At 37.7% G+C, this 21,477-nt stretch overlaps 1 protein-coding gene across 2 annotated transcripts in view; it reads left to right on the forward strand.

Moving 5' to 3' along the window:
• Positions 1-21,477, forward strand: part of SEC24D (SEC24 homolog D, COPII component) — a 74,141-nt gene that overhangs the window by 40,819 nt on the left and 11,845 nt on the right. For both annotated transcript variants that reach the window (XM_076337303.1, XM_076337302.1), the window contains exons 9-13: positions 9,867-10,005; positions 11,726-11,841; positions 14,728-14,852; positions 19,301-19,492; positions 20,137-20,230. In XM_076337303.1, the coding sequence (XP_076193418.1) occupies positions 9,867-10,005; positions 11,726-11,841; positions 14,728-14,852; positions 19,301-19,492; positions 20,137-20,230 (666 nt within the window). The remainder of the gene's footprint in view (positions 1-9,866; positions 10,006-11,725; positions 11,842-14,727; positions 14,853-19,300; positions 19,493-20,136; positions 20,231-21,477) is intronic.

Below are 21,477 nucleotides of genomic sequence, written 5' to 3' on the forward strand. Positions count from 1 at the left end.
CGTAACTAGAATGACCTTTCAGAGCCAAATTTAGCAAAGGCTTTGGCAGCACAGTTTTTCCTAATTCAAGTAAATTTCCTGATTTAGTTTTTTCTGCCTTTTTGTTTTTAGTGTAGGTTTTAAAATACTCTTGAAGTGTACTCTTTAAAATATTTCTGTAGTATGTTGTTCCATGCACCAGTGTTGTAATGGCAAGGAGGTAATTCTGAAAGAGATGGGGACAGTGACTTGAAATTTGACATTTATATAGACCTTATTCATATTGTAATCAGAGTTCCTGATTATTTTTTTAGAAATTTGAAATTTAGACTGGGAAAATGCCTTCTGAAGATGTTGTAATTAGTTTCTGGTAAGTTGGAGACTGTTCTTCAGAATGGTAATAGCAGAAGAAAAACCTGACTAAGCCACAGTAAATACAGAAGGGAAAGAAAAAGTAACATTCATATCCACTTAATTAGCTGGGCAACAATATTGATAATTTGTTTTGCCAACAGAAATGACACTTAAGTAAAAAATTACTTTGGCTATAGCTAGATACTGCTAACTCAAAATAGCTGCTTGAGTGGCATCTGCCGTTCTGTGTGTGCGTTTTCCTCTACGGACTGTGCGTTGGTCTCCTGAAATGGTGTTTGTCTCCTCTTATGCACTGGCCAAAGTTGATCGTAGCAACAGCAGTAAATTAAACATTTTAAGTCTGTACAAGCTCTAACCTTAAGCCATCAGGGATGTTACTCAGTTACCTTGGAAACTTCACAGAGTCAGAGCGCTCTGGTATTTAGTAAGTTCAGGAGGAAAAGTTCGTGTTTGGCTTTTTAAACTGAAGTTGTTACTGCATTTTTAGTTTATATGTATTTTACTTATCTGTGCATGTTAGTGCAGGATTGTATTTTGGATGCAACCATGTCAAGTGTGTAATTACATAGAAAAAATGTTTTTTAAAGTTGAATAGGAAGCTGTGTTGGGAGGGGTTTGTGGTTGGGTGGTTTGTTTTGGGGGTTTTTGTGTCAAAGAAACATTGCACATGGCCTAATCATAGCAGGCTCTAATGCTGTCCTGTAGAAAAATAGGAGAGACTAAGCCTTCTTTTACAGAATGTCCCTTCATTGATTCTGTGGGAAGGGAAGTGCCTCTTCTTGTAGGACAGGAAATAGGTGGAGGGGGCTGCTTTTTCATATGGTGTTTAACAGAATTAGGTAACCCAAGCTTGCTAAATAGAGGCATAGATTGCCTCCTCAGCCCTAGAGTAAGGGAGCAATAGAACAAGTCTGTGCCCTTTGCAGGACTGCTTAGCTCATAACTCAGTTTGGCACAGCCCCTTACTTGTGACATTCAGCTATAGCTCGGTGTTAATAAAAGAGAGGAGGGTAGTTGCATACAAACATTATTAATGTTTGGAGGTTCTGGAGTCTACTTGAAGCATCCCAGCTATCATAGTAGTGAAAGTATTCATGGGAGAGATACTTGGAGTATGAACATTCCTACCTGATGTGGTATTTTTAAAGTAACAGCTAGTTTTGCTATTGACCTTCAAAACTAACATAGAAAGGACTTGACTTTTAAAAAGGGTATTAAACTCATCCCAAATATCCTTGCATCAGAGGTGAAGATATTCAGTGCTGCTTTTTGTTCACATAGCAAAAATTCTCCTTATACTTTCTGAGTACTCCTGTAGCAATTGGCTAGCTACAGTTGGCTTGTGAATGCAGCATGACACTTTAAGTTTGCCCAGTTCTTTCTGATTTCAGTGGAAATAAATTAATTAGCCTTAGAGGCATGTTTACTAATAAACATTGTTCAAGAAGGCCTGGAGATAAGCAGAACTATTTTATCTACCTCCAATTAAAACACTCTTAAACTTGTCTATTTTTTTTTCTAATTAAAGTTTCTTTCTTTAATATGTTTGGCTGCACAAAAATAGGAGCAAGAGAGTTCCTATTGTAGAAAGCTCTCAGGAACGCAAACATGAGTAGTCGGTTCAAAAAGTCACAGTAATGCCTTCTAACAAAAGAGAAACAACTCCAGGTTTTCAAGAAGGAAAGAAGCCCGCCATTCATCAGACTTTCATGCGTGATCTTAAGTCAGTAATTGCTTTTCTCTCAAATGCTGAAAAATACTCTCTCTATATATACACACACATATATTTACACCCACACCTGTCTACCCACCTAGATATGTGTGTGTGTACATATAAAAAGAAAAAAACCCACATATTTGGTCTCTAAAGTTGACGATAGCCCAGCAGGCCAGAATGGTCCTGAAATCCAAAGTTAGGTTAGGTTTTGGTTTTGTTCTTGCTACAAAGACATGAATAACATTGATATGATGTTCTTCTGATGCAGAATTTCATCTAGGAGAAGTGTTGCTTCAGAGATCACTATGCTACATTTAGATTTATTTACAAACTTAAATATTTGTTCCCTAAACCTAGAGCTGCATGTTCCACGAGTACTATTTGGAGTGTTGCTTGATTGGCTATCCTAAGGATATTCTAGAGCATGTTAGAAATGGTCACAGCTGTGTTTACATTAAATGGTCTTTGACCTTCTAAAACAGAATTGATATGCCAATTTACCCGTTATCTTTGTATGTTATAGGCTGTGCCTGTATTTTAAACTGTGGTGTTAGATTTGTCATTTATTTAGAAGTCTTGAAAAATGTTATGTGAGGGTAAACTAACATTGATGTGACCACACAGCACATGTAAAGGACTGGGCCCGTCAAGAAGAAGTCAGTAGTAATAGTATTTGGAGCCCAAATTCTCTCTGCTATTTTGAAGATCCTGCAGAGCTCTCCTGAAGTGATCTGCAAAAAATAAAAATGATGCCTGAATGAGGTGTGTTTAAGAGTTCTTCTTACTTCTGTAAAATATATTGCTAAATATCTTTTATTTTGTTCTGTGCTGAATGAATTTCAAGCCAGACAGAGAACAAATCACTGAAAATCAAACTTCTGATTTTGTTGTGAAACTCCAGTGATCAATAAAGCTGGACTACCTCCCTTGTAATTATTACTTACCATTTCTGTTGAGAAGCTTCCTAAAACTTGCCTGTCTTATTTTTCAATGGTTTTACAGCTAGTGTGACAATCGTACCTAAAAACCTCAGACAAGGACTACAATGCTGGACCATGTGTGATACTGGTATGTGGGAACTGGAGCTGTGGCTTAGTACAGGCATGAACCTGCATCCTCTCATGTGATTTATCGTGTGCATATTGCCCTCAGGGGTGCTAACACGAAGGGGGGACACACGATATGACAACAACAACGCTGTCCTAGGCTAGTTTGGCTGTCTCTTACACCTTCCTTTGTCCTCTTCTTGTGTATGTGCCTCTGCACCAGCTCCCGCTCTTGCTAGGATGAGCATAGACTGGACTGAGGCAGGTCTTGCTTAAGATCTGATTGTTTCAAAGTGCTAACGTTTTGAAAGTCTGTTGTTCAGCACAGTTTCTTGATTATCCAATTTCACACTCCTGCTTATATCATCAGTTAATCCTGGCTGCTGACCTTCACTTGAGATACAGCATGTCCATACATCCAAAGAACAGTCAGCACTTCAAAGCTGAGAAGTGCTGGAGAGCGCTGACTCGTTAACACTTGGTATTCCTGGCCTGGGATCGTGACCAGGAGAACTTGTGGTGCCTCTCTTAAGCAAAAAAAAAAAAAGTAAACTTTTTTTTCCATTTTTTGTCTCCCCCCTGCCCTGCCCCTTCTATCACCTGTATGATACGGAAATTCTAAAGAAGTAAGCTAACTAATTTTGGTGTTTCTTTACATCAAAATTTTATCATTATTACATGTATTTTCCCCCCCATCCTCAAACTTTTAAAAATCCTTCTTCTCATGTTGAATAGAGTATCCTGTATTTACACTCTTCACACTGCCAACTCTGTTCAGTTAGTTGCAATACTCCCCTTAAAAAGGGAATGCTGAGTAAGGATTTCAAGGATAGTCTGAGGTATGACCCTCTGAAATCAATAACTGGCTTTCTGTTTATTTTTGTACACACTGGATCATATCCCATGTGCAGTGTCAACTTGAAATTCACCTACAGTATTTTTTGTGCTGCCGTGTATTCAGGTGAATGTCCAGCCTGGGTCTGGAAGATTTTTGAGCAAGAAGGTTTGAACGTGCTTCTTGCATTTTTATGTGGTGTGTGGAAAGGAAAAAAAAAAAAACACCAAACCAGGTTATAGCGAAGAGATACTGCATCACATGGTTGATGCTTTAGCCGTGCTGCAGTTATGCAAACAAACAAGGAAATAGATGAAAAAGCACTGTGTTACGGAAAATACTTGAACCTGCTGTGAACCCTGCAGAGGAGATAGTCCAAATAGGCTTGAGTCATCGGCTGAGGAGGCTGATAGCGTTCAACATCTAAAAACGAAGAATAGGCAGAATAATTTTTGTCTTCAGAGGGAATGGCTTCTGATAAAAGACAGTAGGAACATCACAAAGGGAAATACTTTCTTGACATTTTAATGCGAATCAGTAAAGCAACTCAAAACCGAGGGATTATTTGTAGACTGGTTAATCTTTCTCAAAAGCAATCTATGATGTTATAATAAAAGAAAACAAACCCCTTCAACAGTTCTAGGAAACAGAGACAGTTTGTTTCATGACCTAGTTTTTTTTTTCCAGAAACATCAGTGTTACATTTCAGAATTCTCTTTGATTATCCGGAGGAGTTTTTCCTCATCTCTTTACTGTACTAATTAAACGCAGGATTTCCTTGGGGCAGTGGTACCACACTTGGCCAACAGCCTTCTCCTCTGTTCATTAGGAAGCTATATTGTATAGTGTACCTTAAAATTCTCATAGGAATATTTTAATAATTAGATTTGCATCAATGTCAGTGTAAATAATAACTCTAGAAACACAGCCTTTCTGAATTTGTTGTCCTGGCAAACTGCACAGCTTGTCTGTTTAATGAACTGTCTGGATTGAATAGTTGGCAGTTTTGTGTCTTTGTTTCTGTTAATCAGCCATGCAAATACAGTGTTTAGTGTTCGCTGTACGTCAGAAGTATAAGATATTTTATCTGCTGTAGTATTGCTGTTCGTGGATATAATTTTAAGGAACTGTCATATTGGAAGTCATCAGGAGTTAGGTATCTGCAGCTCTCCAAACCTGTGAGATACTCTTCCTTTTGAAACAAATAGCCCTCATCTAAACATGTCCTGAAATCTTAGATCCCCTAAATCTGGGGTTTTCATGGGGCGTGCTTTCAGAATCGTTTGCCCCGGAGATAATTTGCAGTTGGAAAGGCAACTTGTCACGTGTAGTATACAATGTTACATTCCGTAGAGTGACCCTCCATGTCTTCCATTAGTAATGTTCTTCAAAAGTGTATAGAAGAACTGGTGGCAAGTTCCTCTTCTTGTGGGGATGAGTAAAGGTGTGATAGAGATGCTGATCTAACTGAAAACTACATTCGTGGAAAGAGTTTTTGTGTTCCTCTTGGACGTAGCCAGACCTTGCAAGTTGTGTGGGCCTCTGTTCAATATGATAGCATTCCTGTTGTTTCAGTCCTGGGGTGTTAAATGCACCTAAACGATGGTGGAGTCAAACTACAGGCAAAAACATGGCTCCTAATGTAGACTCGTCACTGTACTGATAGGGTCTATGTCAAGGAGTGGATAGGAATCCGCCTTGGCTGTGGTAGGTAGGAAAAGGCAAAGATGAGGTGCCCTGTCCATCCCACGTGGAGATTTGTCTTGCAAGCACAGCTACAAAACGTTTTCTTGCAGCCCAGTCTATATGCCAGTCTGGCAATGAAAACAGATGCTGTATATATTTTACTGTGTTGTGTGATAAATGGCTAGTTTTCTTCAGTGTTTGTGTATGCCTCTCTTGTTCTGCAGAGACACACTCTCTCTTAGGTTTTTCTCTTTAGAATGCCTTTCCAGAGATGTGCCATGACAATCTTGAGCTTCATCACAGTCCTTACTCCTACACTTATGATTTCCAGCTGTGGCCCTGATTCTGCAATGTGAATACGGAGATACTTTGCAGACATCACAGGGAACCCTCAGAATTGGGTCAGGACTTCATTTTTATAGAAAGCAATAGTAATTCAGCTTTCTCAGGCTTTAAAGCGCAGGTTACAGTCCCTTTGGAAATTTTTACGGATGTATTTCATCTTGGAGCTGTGCCACCACTGTCTATCTATTGCTTTGTGATACTGTTCTGACTCCTGAGGGATGTTCTTGCTGAAATATTTCCAAAATAAAACTCTTGCTATCCCAGCTATATTTGGACTAATAGTGGGATAAGTTATGGTTTATCAGATCGGCTTTCAGGACTTGCAGTCCAGTGGGGCCCTGAGGTTCCAGAGAAGGGAAAGTTTATGCAGGTCTGTTACAGCATTTCCCATCTCTTCTGCCCAGTCCTCCTTTGCTTTAACCTAAAAATACGATGTTCTGCCTCCCAGCACAACTGATTCTTTCTGCCTCTCTACTCTTTTGGCTTACGTAGAAGGAATCGCTTTTATGCATCCGGTTCAGATTTAGGCTACCAAGTATTAGTTTGGTCACTGGTTTTTAGAAATACTTATATTTTGGTAGTGCTGGAACGCTAACAAGCAATACGTAGGTGTTCCTTTTTTGTGAGGTCCGTCTCTGTTCTCGATTAGGTGGTCCAAATAGGCAAATTGGACAAAGGTTTGTGAAGACATGAGGGGGAAGAGAGGTGTAAGGCCATAACAAGTCCACAATATAGCCAATGTCCAAATAGTTAGGGTAGTTATCTAACTCGATTCACTTATTATTGGTAGAGATTTAAGAGAGGAGAGAAAGAAAATGCTGATACTTTATAGGTGGAAAGGCAAAAGAAAAAGGAGTATTGCATTTGTTTAAAACAAACAAACAAAAAAAAAGATTTTTTTTTTATTTTTTTATTTTATCTTATTCCCCTGCTGCTATGAGAGTTTGCCACTGACTTCTATGGGACCATAAACAGATCTCTGCTTTATCTTCTGGTATACAGTGACATCTACAGAGAGTGGAGCACATCAAACAAGACTTTCCCATTTAGCACCATGTCTTTTTTTATGACCGTTGTTCTTTTTTGTATTCATTAGTTTAAACTTATTACTTTACTTTATGCTTTTTAATGCATGTACAGTATTATTTATCTCTGTACATTTCCATGGAGATCTGCCTATTTTTTTTTTTAAAAGTTACTTCACCCTGACAGAAGTTATTTTGACAGTTGGAAATGCAATAGCAGTTTACACACCCAAACAGAAATGACTTTCTCTTGATGGGTAGAATGTCTAGTCTTACGGTGTAACGCCCTGGAAGATTTCAGCCTTTTTGAGGTAAAGTTTCTTTCACAACTGTGTTGTTCACATCAAGAAGTGGGTTTTTTGATGCTTTCGGTCCGAGTGCTTATTCTGAAACTATCATACAAATAGCTTTTTCATTGGATATGTTCATTATTGATGTAATGTTTTAAATTATTTAAAGAAAATACTAAAATGTAAATTTCATTTAATTTCAAAAAATTCCAAATGAATAAATCAATAAAGGTACACATAGGGCTTTTTTTCAGGATTTTTCTTTGTTAGACAAAATCTTTAATTCTATTGGATGCATTTTTGGTTGGTTTTGCTTCATTGATTTTTTTTTTCCCCTTAATTTTTTTTTTTTTTTTTACATTTCTGCACGCTTATTAGGAAGAAAAAATAGCTAGCTTCTGCAGTATGATTTTATTGGTGTTTCATCCTTTATTTCTCTGGGCAAGACAAAACAGAATCCAGCCTAGTATATGTTTACAGAACATTGCCTGTGAATACTATTTTCTTAAGACTTGAGCACGTTTTAACCTCGTGCAGTGCACGTAGTCTCAGTAACTTCAAGACAACCATTTAATGCATAAAGTTAAATGTGCATGTAAATGTTTGCAAACATAACCCTTAGGCTACTGAGGCTTGAACCCCACATTTTAAAAAGGACTTTGTAATAAGTAATATTTTTTAAAGAAGCTTAGAGGGAGGGGAAAACTAAAATTTCCACTCCAAATATGAAAAGACAAGGAAAAAACCCCATTATTTTTATTTCTGCTGTCTTTCAATAGGTAATTTATTAAGTATGTGTAAGAATGTGGACACCTAGGCTCTGAACTTCATGGCATTTAGTTTTTGATTGTTCTTGTTCATGCTTTTCATTTAAAGGTCTTAATTTTGGTATTTCAAAATATGATCATTTGGGGGCAATTTTTCTTTGCTCTTGGATAACATTAAATATAATCAAAACAAGGTTTAAAATTACTAAATCAATGTGTATAAATGCATCAGGAGTTGTTTTAGTCTTGTTTTTTTTCCCCTATCAGGTCAGATACTATAATAGTATTAACCGCAAACCAGATCCAGGCCTCATTAAACTAATACAGCAGAATGATAATCAGAAAATTGCCAAGTAATGAACAAAACCCAGAAGTTTTAAAACTTATAAAGCGATTGTGGCTGATGAGCAGGTTTTATAGCCAAGGCTTTCATGTCTGAAAAATGATCCTGATAGTTTGCCAGCTGACATTATTGGTTAATTTGTGTTAAATGCAATTTTCATAGAAGAAAGAACACAAAGTAAAATAATATCTCAGTAGAGTGGGAGGGAGCACTTAAAACCCAGGTAGTAAAAATCTACTCGTATGTATAAAATCTTTGGCAAAAACATTAAACCCTTTGGAGAAATAAATGAGTAAAATAGTCTCTGTAAAATATAAACAAACAATAAAATGTATGTAAGCAGTGAATGCCTGAAGGACATGAATGATTTTCTAGGTATTCATAGACTGTTATGCTCCAATAAAAGATAAAGTGTATAATAGATGAAATATTTCCTTCCGTAAGAAGAGACAGCATAATTAAAAAAAAAGGTGAATATGCTAGCGGTAATGTTTTAGCATTCAAAGGCTGTCAGCATTTTTCCTCTTGTAGAGATCTGTTACGTGTCCAAACTCTGGATTTCTTATTCTTACGTTCAGAGATTTTTAGTTGGGATTGAAGGGAGTAAGAAAAAAAGAAGAATACAAAACATGTTTATGCTCTGTAGAGTTTCACAAATAATTGAGCAAACTTCCATTTTTATAGCAATTTCAGGTATGACTTTTCTAACATTAAGTATAATCACAGGAATCTTTCAATTGCTGCAGTTATTACTGAAAGAGGCATCTGGAAAATGTCTTCCATTAGCTGTGGTTTTTGGCAGAGGCTGTAAGCAAGCATGGTCAGTGTAATTATACTGACAAGTGCTTGAGGTACTGTATTTGTTTGCTGTATGTACTTTCCTTCAATAAATATTAGTATTTCTTCTAAATCTACTCTAGCTGGTGACCCTGACAACATTTAAACGTTAGTATAGCATGTAACGTGGCAGCATTGAGGGGACAACATTTAGGACAAAATATTAGAAGCTTTCTTAGCAAATACCTGTTTGAGAGACTATGCAATAGATGAGCAGCAATAGATTTCTTCAGGAAAAGCTCAGTCTGACAGAGAAAGCAAAATACCTGACTCCAAGCAGATTTCTCTTAGTGAGCTGTAAAAACCCTTTGCCAGAGAAAATCGGCTTGGAGCCCTAAACTTCCAATGGTTTCAAAACTTTGTCGGCTTTCAGTGTGAATCCTTACTCTCTTTCTGATAAATGTCAGAATACGGCCTGTGAACTTGTAAATTTGGCCCCTCAGGGGACCTATGGGATTGAGTGAACCGTACTGCGGATTTTGGGTAAATGCTGAACAATGAATGATCTCTTGGTCAGGGGATCTCTCACAAGGGTTAAGTGCAAGTAGTAGCTTTCTAGCTCGCTTGGTTTGGTTTCAAGTTTGCATTGCTTATTATAACTTCGTGTACCTCTTCATCTAGACACCTCTTTATGTTGTAAACCATGGTGAGACTGGACCAATCCGATGCAACAGGTGCAAAGCTTATATGTGTCCCTTCATGCAGTTTATTGAAGGTGGAAGAAGATACCAGTGTGGATTTTGCAGTTGTATAAATGATGGTAAGTGATGTTTCTCTCATCTGTGATTCATACAGATTCCATAAAGCTAAAAAGACACCACATCTCTAAAAGGATTTTCTTGACTTGCTGAGAAAATAGTTTAGTGAGGTGCAATAACTAGGCCTATTTCACAAATAAAAAAAAATACTACCTAAGAAGAATACGTAAAAACATTTGTTCAGTACAATTTAAAAAAATAAATGCATGAAGAATAATGCTGATTCATGGAAGTCCAGTCTGATACGATCAAAACTTTACTTAAAAATACTATGTCATCATAGGATACAAAGCTAACTGAAATTAGTATTGCTAACTGAATGCAACTTCTGTGTGGAGAAAATCAATTTCTTCAAGAAATCTAAATGTCCAGCAAGAACCAAATATTCAGAACCATGTTAGCATAGTCCTGTCCATGACTGTGGATGCAGTGGTTAAATAACCTATTAATCTTGCTGTGACAAGTGTTGGTTTTCACAGAAGATACCATGCCATATTTGTTCAAGTGTGCTGCATGTGACTCATAACTGTTCTTGCGCTCTTGGCTAAATCCCAAATCTTTGCCAGAACTAGCCTTTCTAGACATTTGTATCAAGCTGGATTTCCTCAGCTGGATCACAGCGGTATAGTGCTTTCCCTAATACAGTAATCTTTTCAACTCTGAAATGTGAACCTTGACAGACTTGTTCCAACTTCTTTTCTGCCTGACGCTCAAACGTTTGTGCAAGCATAGCAGATAACAAATTTCATAGTTTGTTAGCAATTTAAACTCTCATAAAGAGAAATTTAAATGCATTGTGAACATTTTAAGAAAGACATTTAAGTTGCAGTGTCATTTAAAATCATGCTTTGTGTTACTACAGTGTCTTTTACCCAAGTCAGAAAGCATTTAAAAGAAAACTTTAACGAGGACTAAAAATGGCCAACAGACTAGGTAGATATTCACCACACTCACACACACATACACTTTTTACAGGCAAAAATGTGAAAAATAAGCATTCTAAATATATATTGATTGAGGAAAGAGGAACTAAAATCCAGAGGCAACTCTTCCCCGGTATGACTAGCTGTGTATAGATCGTTGGTGGCAAACCCACTTGATTTCTTAATGCTTTGGAGTTCTGCACCTTTTATCTGTAGCTGCAGAAGGTTCCCAATAGAATGTGCCCAATGTACTTTGCTGTACAGTAGGCCAGGGTTGTGAACCTTGCAGAGCTATTTCCAGTGAAGTGGTATTTTTGGATAAAACAGTACAGGCTTTAGGAAAAGTGCTGTTTTTACCGCAGAGCTCTGGCTCCGGTGACTTGAATTAAGCTTTGAGTAGACTGTATCTACTAACAAAATAGTCACTCTCAAGTCTGTATCCTGAGGGTAACACAGGCTCCTGCCTGTGGAAATGACCTGGGTCAGTTTTACCTACTCAAGCCTGACAGTGTAGAGGTGGGAGAATATGGACATTTATAGGGGAATATGCCCTATCCTCCAAATACAAAAGGAGCTGGCATTACTAGACTGTTGTGGGTTTTTGTTTGTTTGGGGTTTCTTAAGCCAATGTGGAAAAAAACCCCAAACATTGCAACCTGGGTAAGTGTTTAAACTCTTCCCTTGATCAGTAACAGAGGAGCCTACATTAGTACGTTGTATCTGTTGAAAGAAGTTGTTGGATTGTTCCCCTCCTCCCCAAAATATAAAGGTGTTTTCCTGCTCTTGTGTTGGCTTTTAGTCCCTCCATTCTTCTTTCAACATCTGGACCACATTGGCCGACGGGTAGACCACTATGAAAGGCCTGAGCTATCTCTGGGATCTTATGAATATGTTGCTACTTTGGATTATTGCCGAGTGAGTATTTCCAGTATGCAAACTAATTTACAATTTTATGTCAAAACAAACAAAATCCTTTAAATACCTACAGTAGAGTAAATGTGCTTGTAAGCTGAATATCAAGAGTCCAGGAATGTTCTAGAAAATGTAGAGAGATGCAGAGAATTTAAGCTTACAATGTTATGTTTTGTTCTTTTGTGCTGCAGAGTATGAGACTAGCAAGTAAGAATAACAAATAGCGCAGCAAAGTCATGGATCAGCAGCCTTTAACTGGGGCGTCTGTTTGGTCCTAGCTAGCATGTTGCACTGTTCAGAGGCTATAGTTGAAATCCTGATGCAGTGTTGCATTTTTAGATGCGTGTCTTCTATTGATCTTGAAGACAGACACACGCCTAAATTGCCTTTCCAATATTGAAAACCTTAGCAAGGGAATTTGACCTTGTAATCTTTTCCTGGCAAGAGTAGTTTTGGTATTCTGACCAGTAAGTAATGGTAAGTTACAATGGAATGGGTTCTCTCTCCTAATATTAACTCACTGAAGAACTCAGTCCAAAGCCCACTCAAATCACTATAAATATTTGTAGTTGATTTTATTAGAGAACTGTATTTGATAACTTCCGAAAGCATAAATTACTTAAACTTTTCAAACTTTAGCTCATTTTACAAAACTGCAAGTGTGACTTCATCTGTCCACAGTATGGGCATATTTTTCTGTTCTTGCTGAAATCAGAATTTTCTTCCTGTCAGTGGAATTGAGGTCATGATAAGGTTAGGAAAGGCGACTGGATCCTACAAAGTCTTGAAGTAGATACCAGTAACTTCCTCAGAGCATCGAATTATTGCTGGTATGAAGAAAATGAACAGGTTTAATTCTGCTTTCTCACTAGGGTACTGTTCCAAAATCCAGTGAAATCCCTGAGACGACCTATATAGATTTTATTGAAATCCGGGTTAAACCCCAGAACAGGAGAGAATTGTAGTGAGGCATTACAGAAATACGGTGCGGGATCCTCAGTGTACATCCACTGTAGCTCCATCAAATTCGGTTAAGCTTTGCTGATTTCTGGCAGCTAAACTTTTGAAAACTCGTGTACTGAATGACTGTGTGCCATTTTCACGGTTCTTTTTCTCTACTCCAGAGTGTAACACTGTGTGATGCAGTCATCATCACAATGCATCTTTCAGTGCAGTGGCTTTTGCCATATAGCTTAAATCAGGGAGTTTCCTTGATAAGTTATCCAGTATGGTCTATCTTCTTGTTGCAAAGACCCGTCCATAGACTTACTAGAATGTTACAAAGAAGAAATCCCTTACGAAATTAAGACACTGGAAATGCAAAGTCATTAAATTTTACAGAAGTTAACATTATTTTATAATTAATTTTTCATTTTGCTCCAAGTTGCAAAGGTTTAATTCTCTTATAAATCCAGTTTAAGACCAGAACTGAAAAGTCATTTCCTTTTGTGCTTATCAAATGACAAGGATGAACAGCTACAAAAAATGTTAACAAATACCAGCTGTTTTGCATTATTGCGCTCCTGCTAAGCGGATGTGGCAAGAACACAAGTCCTCGTTTCTACCATATATTTGTCAGAAATTACGCAGGGATTCTTTCTAAATGGTGATGTGATACAAGAGTTTAGAAGTAGTGTTTGATACAGTTTTTGAAACTAGAGTCCAAGTACAGTAAACAGAACAGCTTTTAAAAATACTGCCTGGTTTTAGTTCACAGGAATTAATCCTGATTTACATTATTCAAATGAAGTGAGATCAAGGGTATAGTGTTAAGTTTAGTTTAAAGCGTGCCAGGGACTATGGAGAAGTCATAATTCAAGGGTTAGATGATTTTTTTCTTAAATGGAGTTTTCTGAGGTTTAGTTTAACAAGTGTAATTTGGTTAAGTGGTCAGAACTCTGTATATGAAGGCAGTGAAACAGTGTAATGGCAAAGCTGTCCTGAATTTGACACCAAGTAATGACCACTACTCGTCTTAATGGGAATTAGGAAAACTGATCTTAGGGAGTATGATGATTACTGTTGCTATGTTCACTTTCTATGACCTTCTTCCTGGGTACATCTCTAAGCATTACATTGCTTTATTTGGAAACAAAACCCCTTCATCTTACTTTTTCTTACTTACAGAAACTTGTGCCGGTAGTGTATGTCACGGTTTGTATGCCACTTACATTATGAATAAGAGGAATTCCCGAAGGAATCCATACCCGCCCAAGTCACTGCTGTATATGCAGCAGTTGCACACATTGAATGTTCCTCTCTCATGCTTTGATTATCTTACAGAAAGTCAGCTTATTCCTGAAAGTACAGGTCAGCTGTCCAGAATGCATTGGAGCATGAGACAGCAAGACAGACAGACAGGATGCAGATGATCACCACTTAGTACTGCTAAGAACTGAGATATTTTAATTCAGGTTCAGTACCTAAGTTGTATTTTCTGTTTCCAGATTGGTTAGAAGTCACTTAACAGTTGTTAGAGGCAAACGCTAACAAAAACTGAATTTAAGCATTCACATTATCAAAATGGTATTGCGTATTGATATAGGGAATGCAACAACAGTATGGGTACAGAAAAAAGCCAAAAGGCAAATTTGTTTAAACACTTGAATTCCAGCAGAAAATGTTTGTGTTTCATCTTATCTAATAAACTGTTACCCTTTACATATTTTATTCCATTAGGATGCTATTTTCCAGTAATAATGTTTTATTCCAGGGGTGGACTTCACCCAATACGTGTCAGCTTTCTGCAATAGTTACTATTTATGATCCATAGCATTTTTCAAACAACTGAACACTGTATTTAGTTTGCCTTATGGTACCACCTGTAAATTTTTTCAACATAACAGGACACTGTCTAATTTTCCCTGTGAATGGTCATTTTTTCTGTAGAACAACAAGCCTCCAAAGCCACCAGCTTATATCTTCATGATTGATGTATCGTACAGAAACATAAACAGCGGCCTAGTTAAACTCATATGTGACGAACTGAAGACTCTGCTAGATAAGCTTCCAAGGTAAAGAAACATAAGTGTGCTTTGCTTAACTCACTACACTGCAGTTTTCATGCAGCTTTGCATGTTGAGAGGTGAAAACAAGCTACAGAAAATGTCAGAATTTACAGTACAGGCATTTTTGGGTGGTAGTGACCAAATGTTAATTATAACACTGCTGGCAGTTCTTAAACTTTGATGTCTGGACTTACTGTATGAATGGAAAGAATCTGTCATACTAATTGCACATGTAGCATGCATTCTCCTTTCTTGTAGTGAACTCTAGTGGTATTATCGGCCAAGTCCCAGCTTGTAGTTTTGACTTTACTTGCTGTAGTTCTGTTTACTGCAGTGCTGCTTTTGTCATTAAATTAAACAGGGAAATATCAACACCAGAATAGTCAAGAATGGCAAGTCTCTCTAAAGCCATAGTGGTGGTGGCTTGTATCTTTAGCTCTTACTGTTAATTAGCAAAACTTTTAAAGCTTCTTGCTGTGCTGTGAGACTGTCCTGGTGTGTATCTGAGAGGAGAACAAATCTTGTAGGCAACAAACATTTTATGAAATATAGCACATTTGCTTTGTGAGCATTAAACACACAGTAGTAGTATAACTACTGATCAATATTAATGACAGTATATTATTTTAGTGTAGTACAGTTTTTAGTATAGTATATTAGTATAGTTTTCACTAAATATGTTCATTAAAGTTTAAATAATACAGACACATAGTTAAATGAGAGCAGTGAAAGACTGAGAAATTAAGTAGACAAGATGTTTCTCAGTGAAGGCATATAAAAGTATTGAAGGCATATAAAAGTATTGAAGAACGTACAGAAAGAAAATGCACTCCAAATAACAATACTTGCAGAGGGAGAACAGAGAGCAAAGTGAGGAAGGGTGGGAGATGAGATCCTTAAGCTAATCTGGGATACGTTAAAAATCTTTTATCGTATGTCCTTCTGGGATCTCTGTGCATGAAAGAAATTCCAGTCCAGGGTGGGGGGTTAGTTTGTCAGATGCCCATGTAAGGCCATCTCTCAAGTACTTTGTCATTGAAGATTACACTGGAGACACAAGTGTTTGATATTATCCTGAACATATCTCAGAGCTTTCCATCAGGATTGGTCGTGACTCTGAAGATAATAAAAGGCATGAGTGTAGTAACAAAAAGCAGTTGGCAGTTTAGAAACACCTAGGCTTGAATAGGGAAAGTTGAGGAAAAATGAAAGCAAGCGTATCTACATCACAAAAAAGACGCATTAATTCTTCTCCTCACCAGCACTCTGCAGAGATCTGCTGCTAAATAATTTGTTTGCAGGGCCAAAGTTTTCATGTCCACAGAAAAAAGCAATAAAAAAAATAAAGAAAGGGCAGGCCCTTCAGTTTCTTCAAAGACTCGCCTGTTATCTTTAAACAATATTAATTTAAAAAAAAAATCATAAGGCATTCCACCAGAATTTGTGGTGAAACTTTTATTTTGGTGCTGAGACACAAAGGTCACTGTGTGTTCATTTTCTGTTGCTGGACAAAGACACCTGCAAAAATATTCTGCTGTTACCACATGAGGTGAAAACCCCGTGCTGGGAATTCACCCTGTGCTCTTATCTTTAAGAGGAAAGACTTGGGGTAGCAAAGCGATCTGTGTCACAGAAGGGCCATTGGTGTAAAGGCCTGTGCTGGGTAAGCCCGTGAAAGTGGCTGCGAAGTGAGAAGTTAGAGGTAGCAAAGAAAGGATTAAGGCAGGTGGCTCAAGACCTGGTGTTAAGAACTTTGTGTTTTTGTAGACTTGCAGCACAGCAGAAAACCCATTATTTGCTTGCTTGAAATTTTAGAGCAGACATTTTCAAACTTACATGTTCCAAACCAGAAACCCCGGACTCTGTATTTAGAGAAATACAGAGAAATGTGTTTATAGAAATTGTCTTTATGAGCTTAGAAAATCAGGCTAACTAGTTGTGCAAATATGATTTTTAGGTGCATAATTAAAAAAAAACCACCACATTTGAATGTGTTTCTGTACATATGATCCAGACTTCTCATTCTGAGGCTTTAAAAAGAACTAAATAGTGCATGAGCTACGTAGGCAATCGGCTGCTACATTTACAGCTAATCTTTAAAACTACGATAGAAGAAATTGGACGAAGTGTGGCAGTACAGACTGCCACAGGTAAGAGCAGTATTTGAAAAAATTGTCCCAAATACCTGCTGTGTAACAACTTTGGGACTACCAGGATGATGTGGATACTTCTCTTTGAAGTAGGAGAGTGCTGTATGTGTAGAAAGTTAATAATACCTTGTCCTCATCAAGCTCCTGAATGCTCCCCGTTAATCACGTTACTAAGAAAATAGCGTTTGAGTGCTGGGAATGATCAGAAATTTACATTCAAAAATGATGCATCTGTTTGACTTAGCGTATCTTGGAGGAATTATTTAAAACGCTTCTTTATGGAGTGTGTTCAATATAGAATATTGATTTGGTTTAGATCAAAGCAGCTCCTTTCTCATCCAGCTGTGTTCCCATAAAAAATGAATGGTAGATTAACATTCTAGACCGACATGAGAGTTAAAGATTGTAGACGAGAAAAATTATTTCTCTCCCAAGCTCAAGCTTTTACATGAAGCTTGTGAAACTGCTAATGACAATCTTTTTTTTTTTCTCCTTTGAAGCCAAACAGATTTGATAGCCAGGAAGAAGGCTGACAGTTTTTTCTATTTGAAAATAAGCAAGAATTGCCGTGAAAGTGTATTTGTGTTGTTTCTCCTCTTTAGTTAGACTTTTGATTTTGCGAGCATTTGTGAAGTCATGAAATGCAATCTGTTGGTTGCAGTGCGACGGGATGGAGGCCTTGCCGTTGATTTTGGTGGGGCCAAGGCTTCATACTCCTTCGGAGGATAAATATTTTCAAACCCTGGCTGCTTTACTGTGGTGAAGGCTCAGGGTGACTGTTAACACTCCCTTGTTTCTTCAGAGGTTAGAGTGAAGAGTAAATAGTAGATTTTTTTGCCCTAAGTGCCTAGTAATTGGAAATACTATGGTAGGGCTCCGTTATTAAATTCTTTTGGTGTGATAGTAACATCTGTATGAGTCTGTGTGCATTATGGTATCCTGTTTGTCAATTAGCATATTTCTTTGTGTTAAATTTTTTACAATCATAACCTTCCGTGAGTGACTTCTTTTATAAACTGAAGAAAATAAAATCAGCTTGGCTATTTCTGTGGTTCCTATTGCTGCAGTCTCAAAGAACTTTGTGGTACGTAGTTCTACATCCTGGTGAGATTAAACAATAATTCTTGCTGTTCCCCTTTTACAAATGGAAACTGAAGCACAGAGAAATTAAATAATTTAAATAATTTCCTCTGGGGTTGTAAATTAAATCAGTGGCATAGCTGGGAATTGAATGAGGATTTCCAAGTTTCAGTACTTTGAATATGAAACTCTTTCAAACATGCAAAAGCATTAGACTACAGACTCGGTATTTGCTGGTTTTGTGACATCGCACCGCAAGTTAAGTAGGCTGCTTAAATGTTTGATGTTGCTGTACAGAACATGTGGGCTGACCTGTGGTAATTGCAAGGACCACAGGCTTCCTATCTGGCATTTTTCATGCTAAAGGCTTGGCTTGTCATTTACGAGAGGAGCACCCTGCTACAAGAAGGTGCTATTTTATTAGTAATTAAGAGCAATTTTTTTGAACAGGATTGCCTTTTGGGGAAGAGCTCACTGAGCTTAGGACTCTAAACCTGGTAAGGGTCTAACCAGCACTAGTGATGACACTGCTACTAATGGCAGAGCGGGCTACTGCTTAGAGGAGTTACCTCCACAAAAACAGAGGCTGAGCCTGCTGCCTGCGGTGTTCCTGCAGGTGTAGCTCACAGCAGCAGTTTGCTAGCTTTGGTTGGCCTGGGAACTTCCTAGCAATAATGAGTAATTTCTACAGTGTGTTTTCTGCGTGATACACAGCTGTGGAGGATCTAACAGCTTTTGCTGCTTCAAAGTAGTCCTGCTGAAGCAGAAGACACCAAAGAGACCAGACATTATTCAAGCCTAGTTGCTATTCTTACTAGGCATCAATCATTAGTGTCACCGAATTACTATGTATTCTAAATAAAGCTGATTTTCTGATTGTATCTTGTAACTAATTTTCCTGTTCTCTCTTTTCCATGTTTTGAGGACAACATGGTTTATTCTTTATCTTAGGGACTTTTGACTGCTTGGATGGGATGCAGTTGATAGGGTTGACGTAAATATATATTTTTTAAAAAAGTAAATAATACAGCAGTTGATTTTATCAGGGTGTTTTAATTTGAACTAAGGCAAAGATTGAGGCCATTACATCTGCTTGGTGGTTGTTTGCTTCGTTGCTTCCAGTACAGATAAAGATCTGAAAGCAGCCTTGCATTTCAAAGGAATGCTTTTATTGCAAGGTCAGAATTGCAGAATTATAACCAGTTGTTTTTGTTTTTCTTACAGAGAAGAGCAAGAAGAATCCTCAGCAATTCGAGTTGGTTTTGTCACTTATAACAAGGTCCTCCACTTCTTTAATGTAAAAAGCAGCTTAGCTCAGCCTCAGATGATGGTGGTCTCAGATGTTGGAGAAGTTTTTGTTCCTTTGCTGGATGGTTTCCTTGTTAACTTTCAGGAATCACGATCTGTTGTTATCAAGTAAAGTATAATTATTCCACATGTGAATAAGATCTGAATGCTTGTGATAGGCATTAAGCCTTTTAGTCAATTGTGTTATTGGGTTTTGGGGGGTACATGTATTTATTGAAATACTTTAGAAGCCAGCAGATGCTTCAAGTCATATATTTCCACCTCTGAGACAAAGAAAAATTGATATCAACAACCCCCCAGTGCTGAATTTGAAAGCATATTTAGGCCAGGTGTAAACCATGCGTCTTCAGCTGTGCTTCTGCAAAAATGGGAGGGGGGTTGTGGCTGTGTGCCGTCTTGCATGTTTTTCCTCTTGTGATGTACATGATGCACACCTGGATATGATCTAAGGACTCTTAAGTCCTTACAGCACATAGAACTCCTTAATTTTTAGCTGTTTTTTATTTATTGCACGTTCCTTTATGTTAACAGCTTTGAAATAATGCATCTCATAGAATTGAAAAATTCATATTTTGTTTTATTCTGGCTGGAATCCTAAGAAATTGAGCAATCCAAATTCATGGGTTTTTTTAAATACAAATTTGCATGGAAAACATCTTCCTGTGTGAAGACTTGGTATGTTATGAGGCATGTTTGGGGATTATCTCAAATACGCTAACCAGTTGAGACACTGATCCTTTCGTCTTTCATAGCTTGTTGGACCAGATTCCAGAGATGTTTGCAGACACTAACGAGAGTGAGACCATCTTCGCTCCTGTTATCCAGGCTGGCATGGAGGCACTAAAGGTTAGAATGTTCCTCTCTGTAAGAGAAGCAGCTTTTTAATGAGAATAAGACTTGGTAAGCTGCAGAAATTCCATTTGCTAAAAGCCAGTCCCAAGTCCTCCTACAAATCACAATGGGAAATTAGAAAAAAAAGTCACTGATTGTTTCCAGCACTAATGTTCTGTTATTCTAACAGTACGTTTGAACTGCTTTAGCCAAAATGAGAACACTGACAAGCATAACATCTGTTTCCAGATTTTGCTTATTGAGGGAAACCAGTCCCTAAAGTCTATTCCACATAGAATAGATGTTTAGGAGAAGATGAGGAGCAGGAGTTGTTCTCTCGTTCAGCAGTTGAGAGAAGTAAAAAAGTGTTTTAGTTACTGCAGCAGAACTAATAGATACTCTGGATGTTTGCACAGACATCCAGTCCTCGCACGTGTGAAGGGCACGAAAAATCAGTGTGAGATACGGTTTTACCCTGCCTATTCTCCTGCTTCTGCTGACTTCTTGTGCAAAACGAGATATGTATGACTATTTATGACTGAATCGGGTTGGGGGGTTGGAGGGTTTCCGCTTAACCGACAAGTTCTCACAGCTTGAATACAGCTGAAAATGAATCCACAGGTCAAGATGCATCCCCAGTTGCTTTCTGTATGTCCGGGACATCCCCTAAAGTGCTGACATTTCCATGGAGTGCTGCCAATTAAAAGAATGCCACCGTGGTTCACCACAAGATTTGTAGGGGCAGAGAACAGCCAGTGGTGTTTTAAAATAGTTGATTTATCTGCGAGCTGTGTATAAGTAAAGCATGAACTTTGAGTAGCTGAATTTGTTGAACCGAAAATGCACAACATTTCTCAAATCTGTTTCTTAAATATTTAATTAATACCTGTTTTCTTGTTATTTATTCATACTGCCAGAAGGTATGTGTGCAATACATACGTTTGGTTACTGCTTCCGTCAGAATGCTCTTCCCTAATACTTGACTTCTACAAAACAAACTGAAGGGCCATAATCGTAAATTTCCTTTGATGTTGGCTATAAAAGCAAGCAGCTCTTAATTAAGCTTTTTATTTAGCTCAGTGCTTTAAAAGTTATAATTTGTAAGGATTTTCACTGTGTACTATTAATATCCATATACATGTGCTCAAGAAAACAATTCTTGTCTAAAAAGAATAGAATGGATTGTGATCCTATTTGAGATGAATTTTAGTACGCTTTTAGAAATAATATATATACATTTTAGAAAGTTTGTCAAAAGCAAT

This window comes from Aptenodytes patagonicus, chromosome 4, assembly GCF_965638725.1.
Source record: "Aptenodytes patagonicus chromosome 4, bAptPat1.pri.cur, whole genome shotgun sequence".
NCBI classification, from domain to species: domain Eukaryota; kingdom Metazoa; phylum Chordata; class Aves; order Sphenisciformes; family Spheniscidae; genus Aptenodytes; species Aptenodytes patagonicus.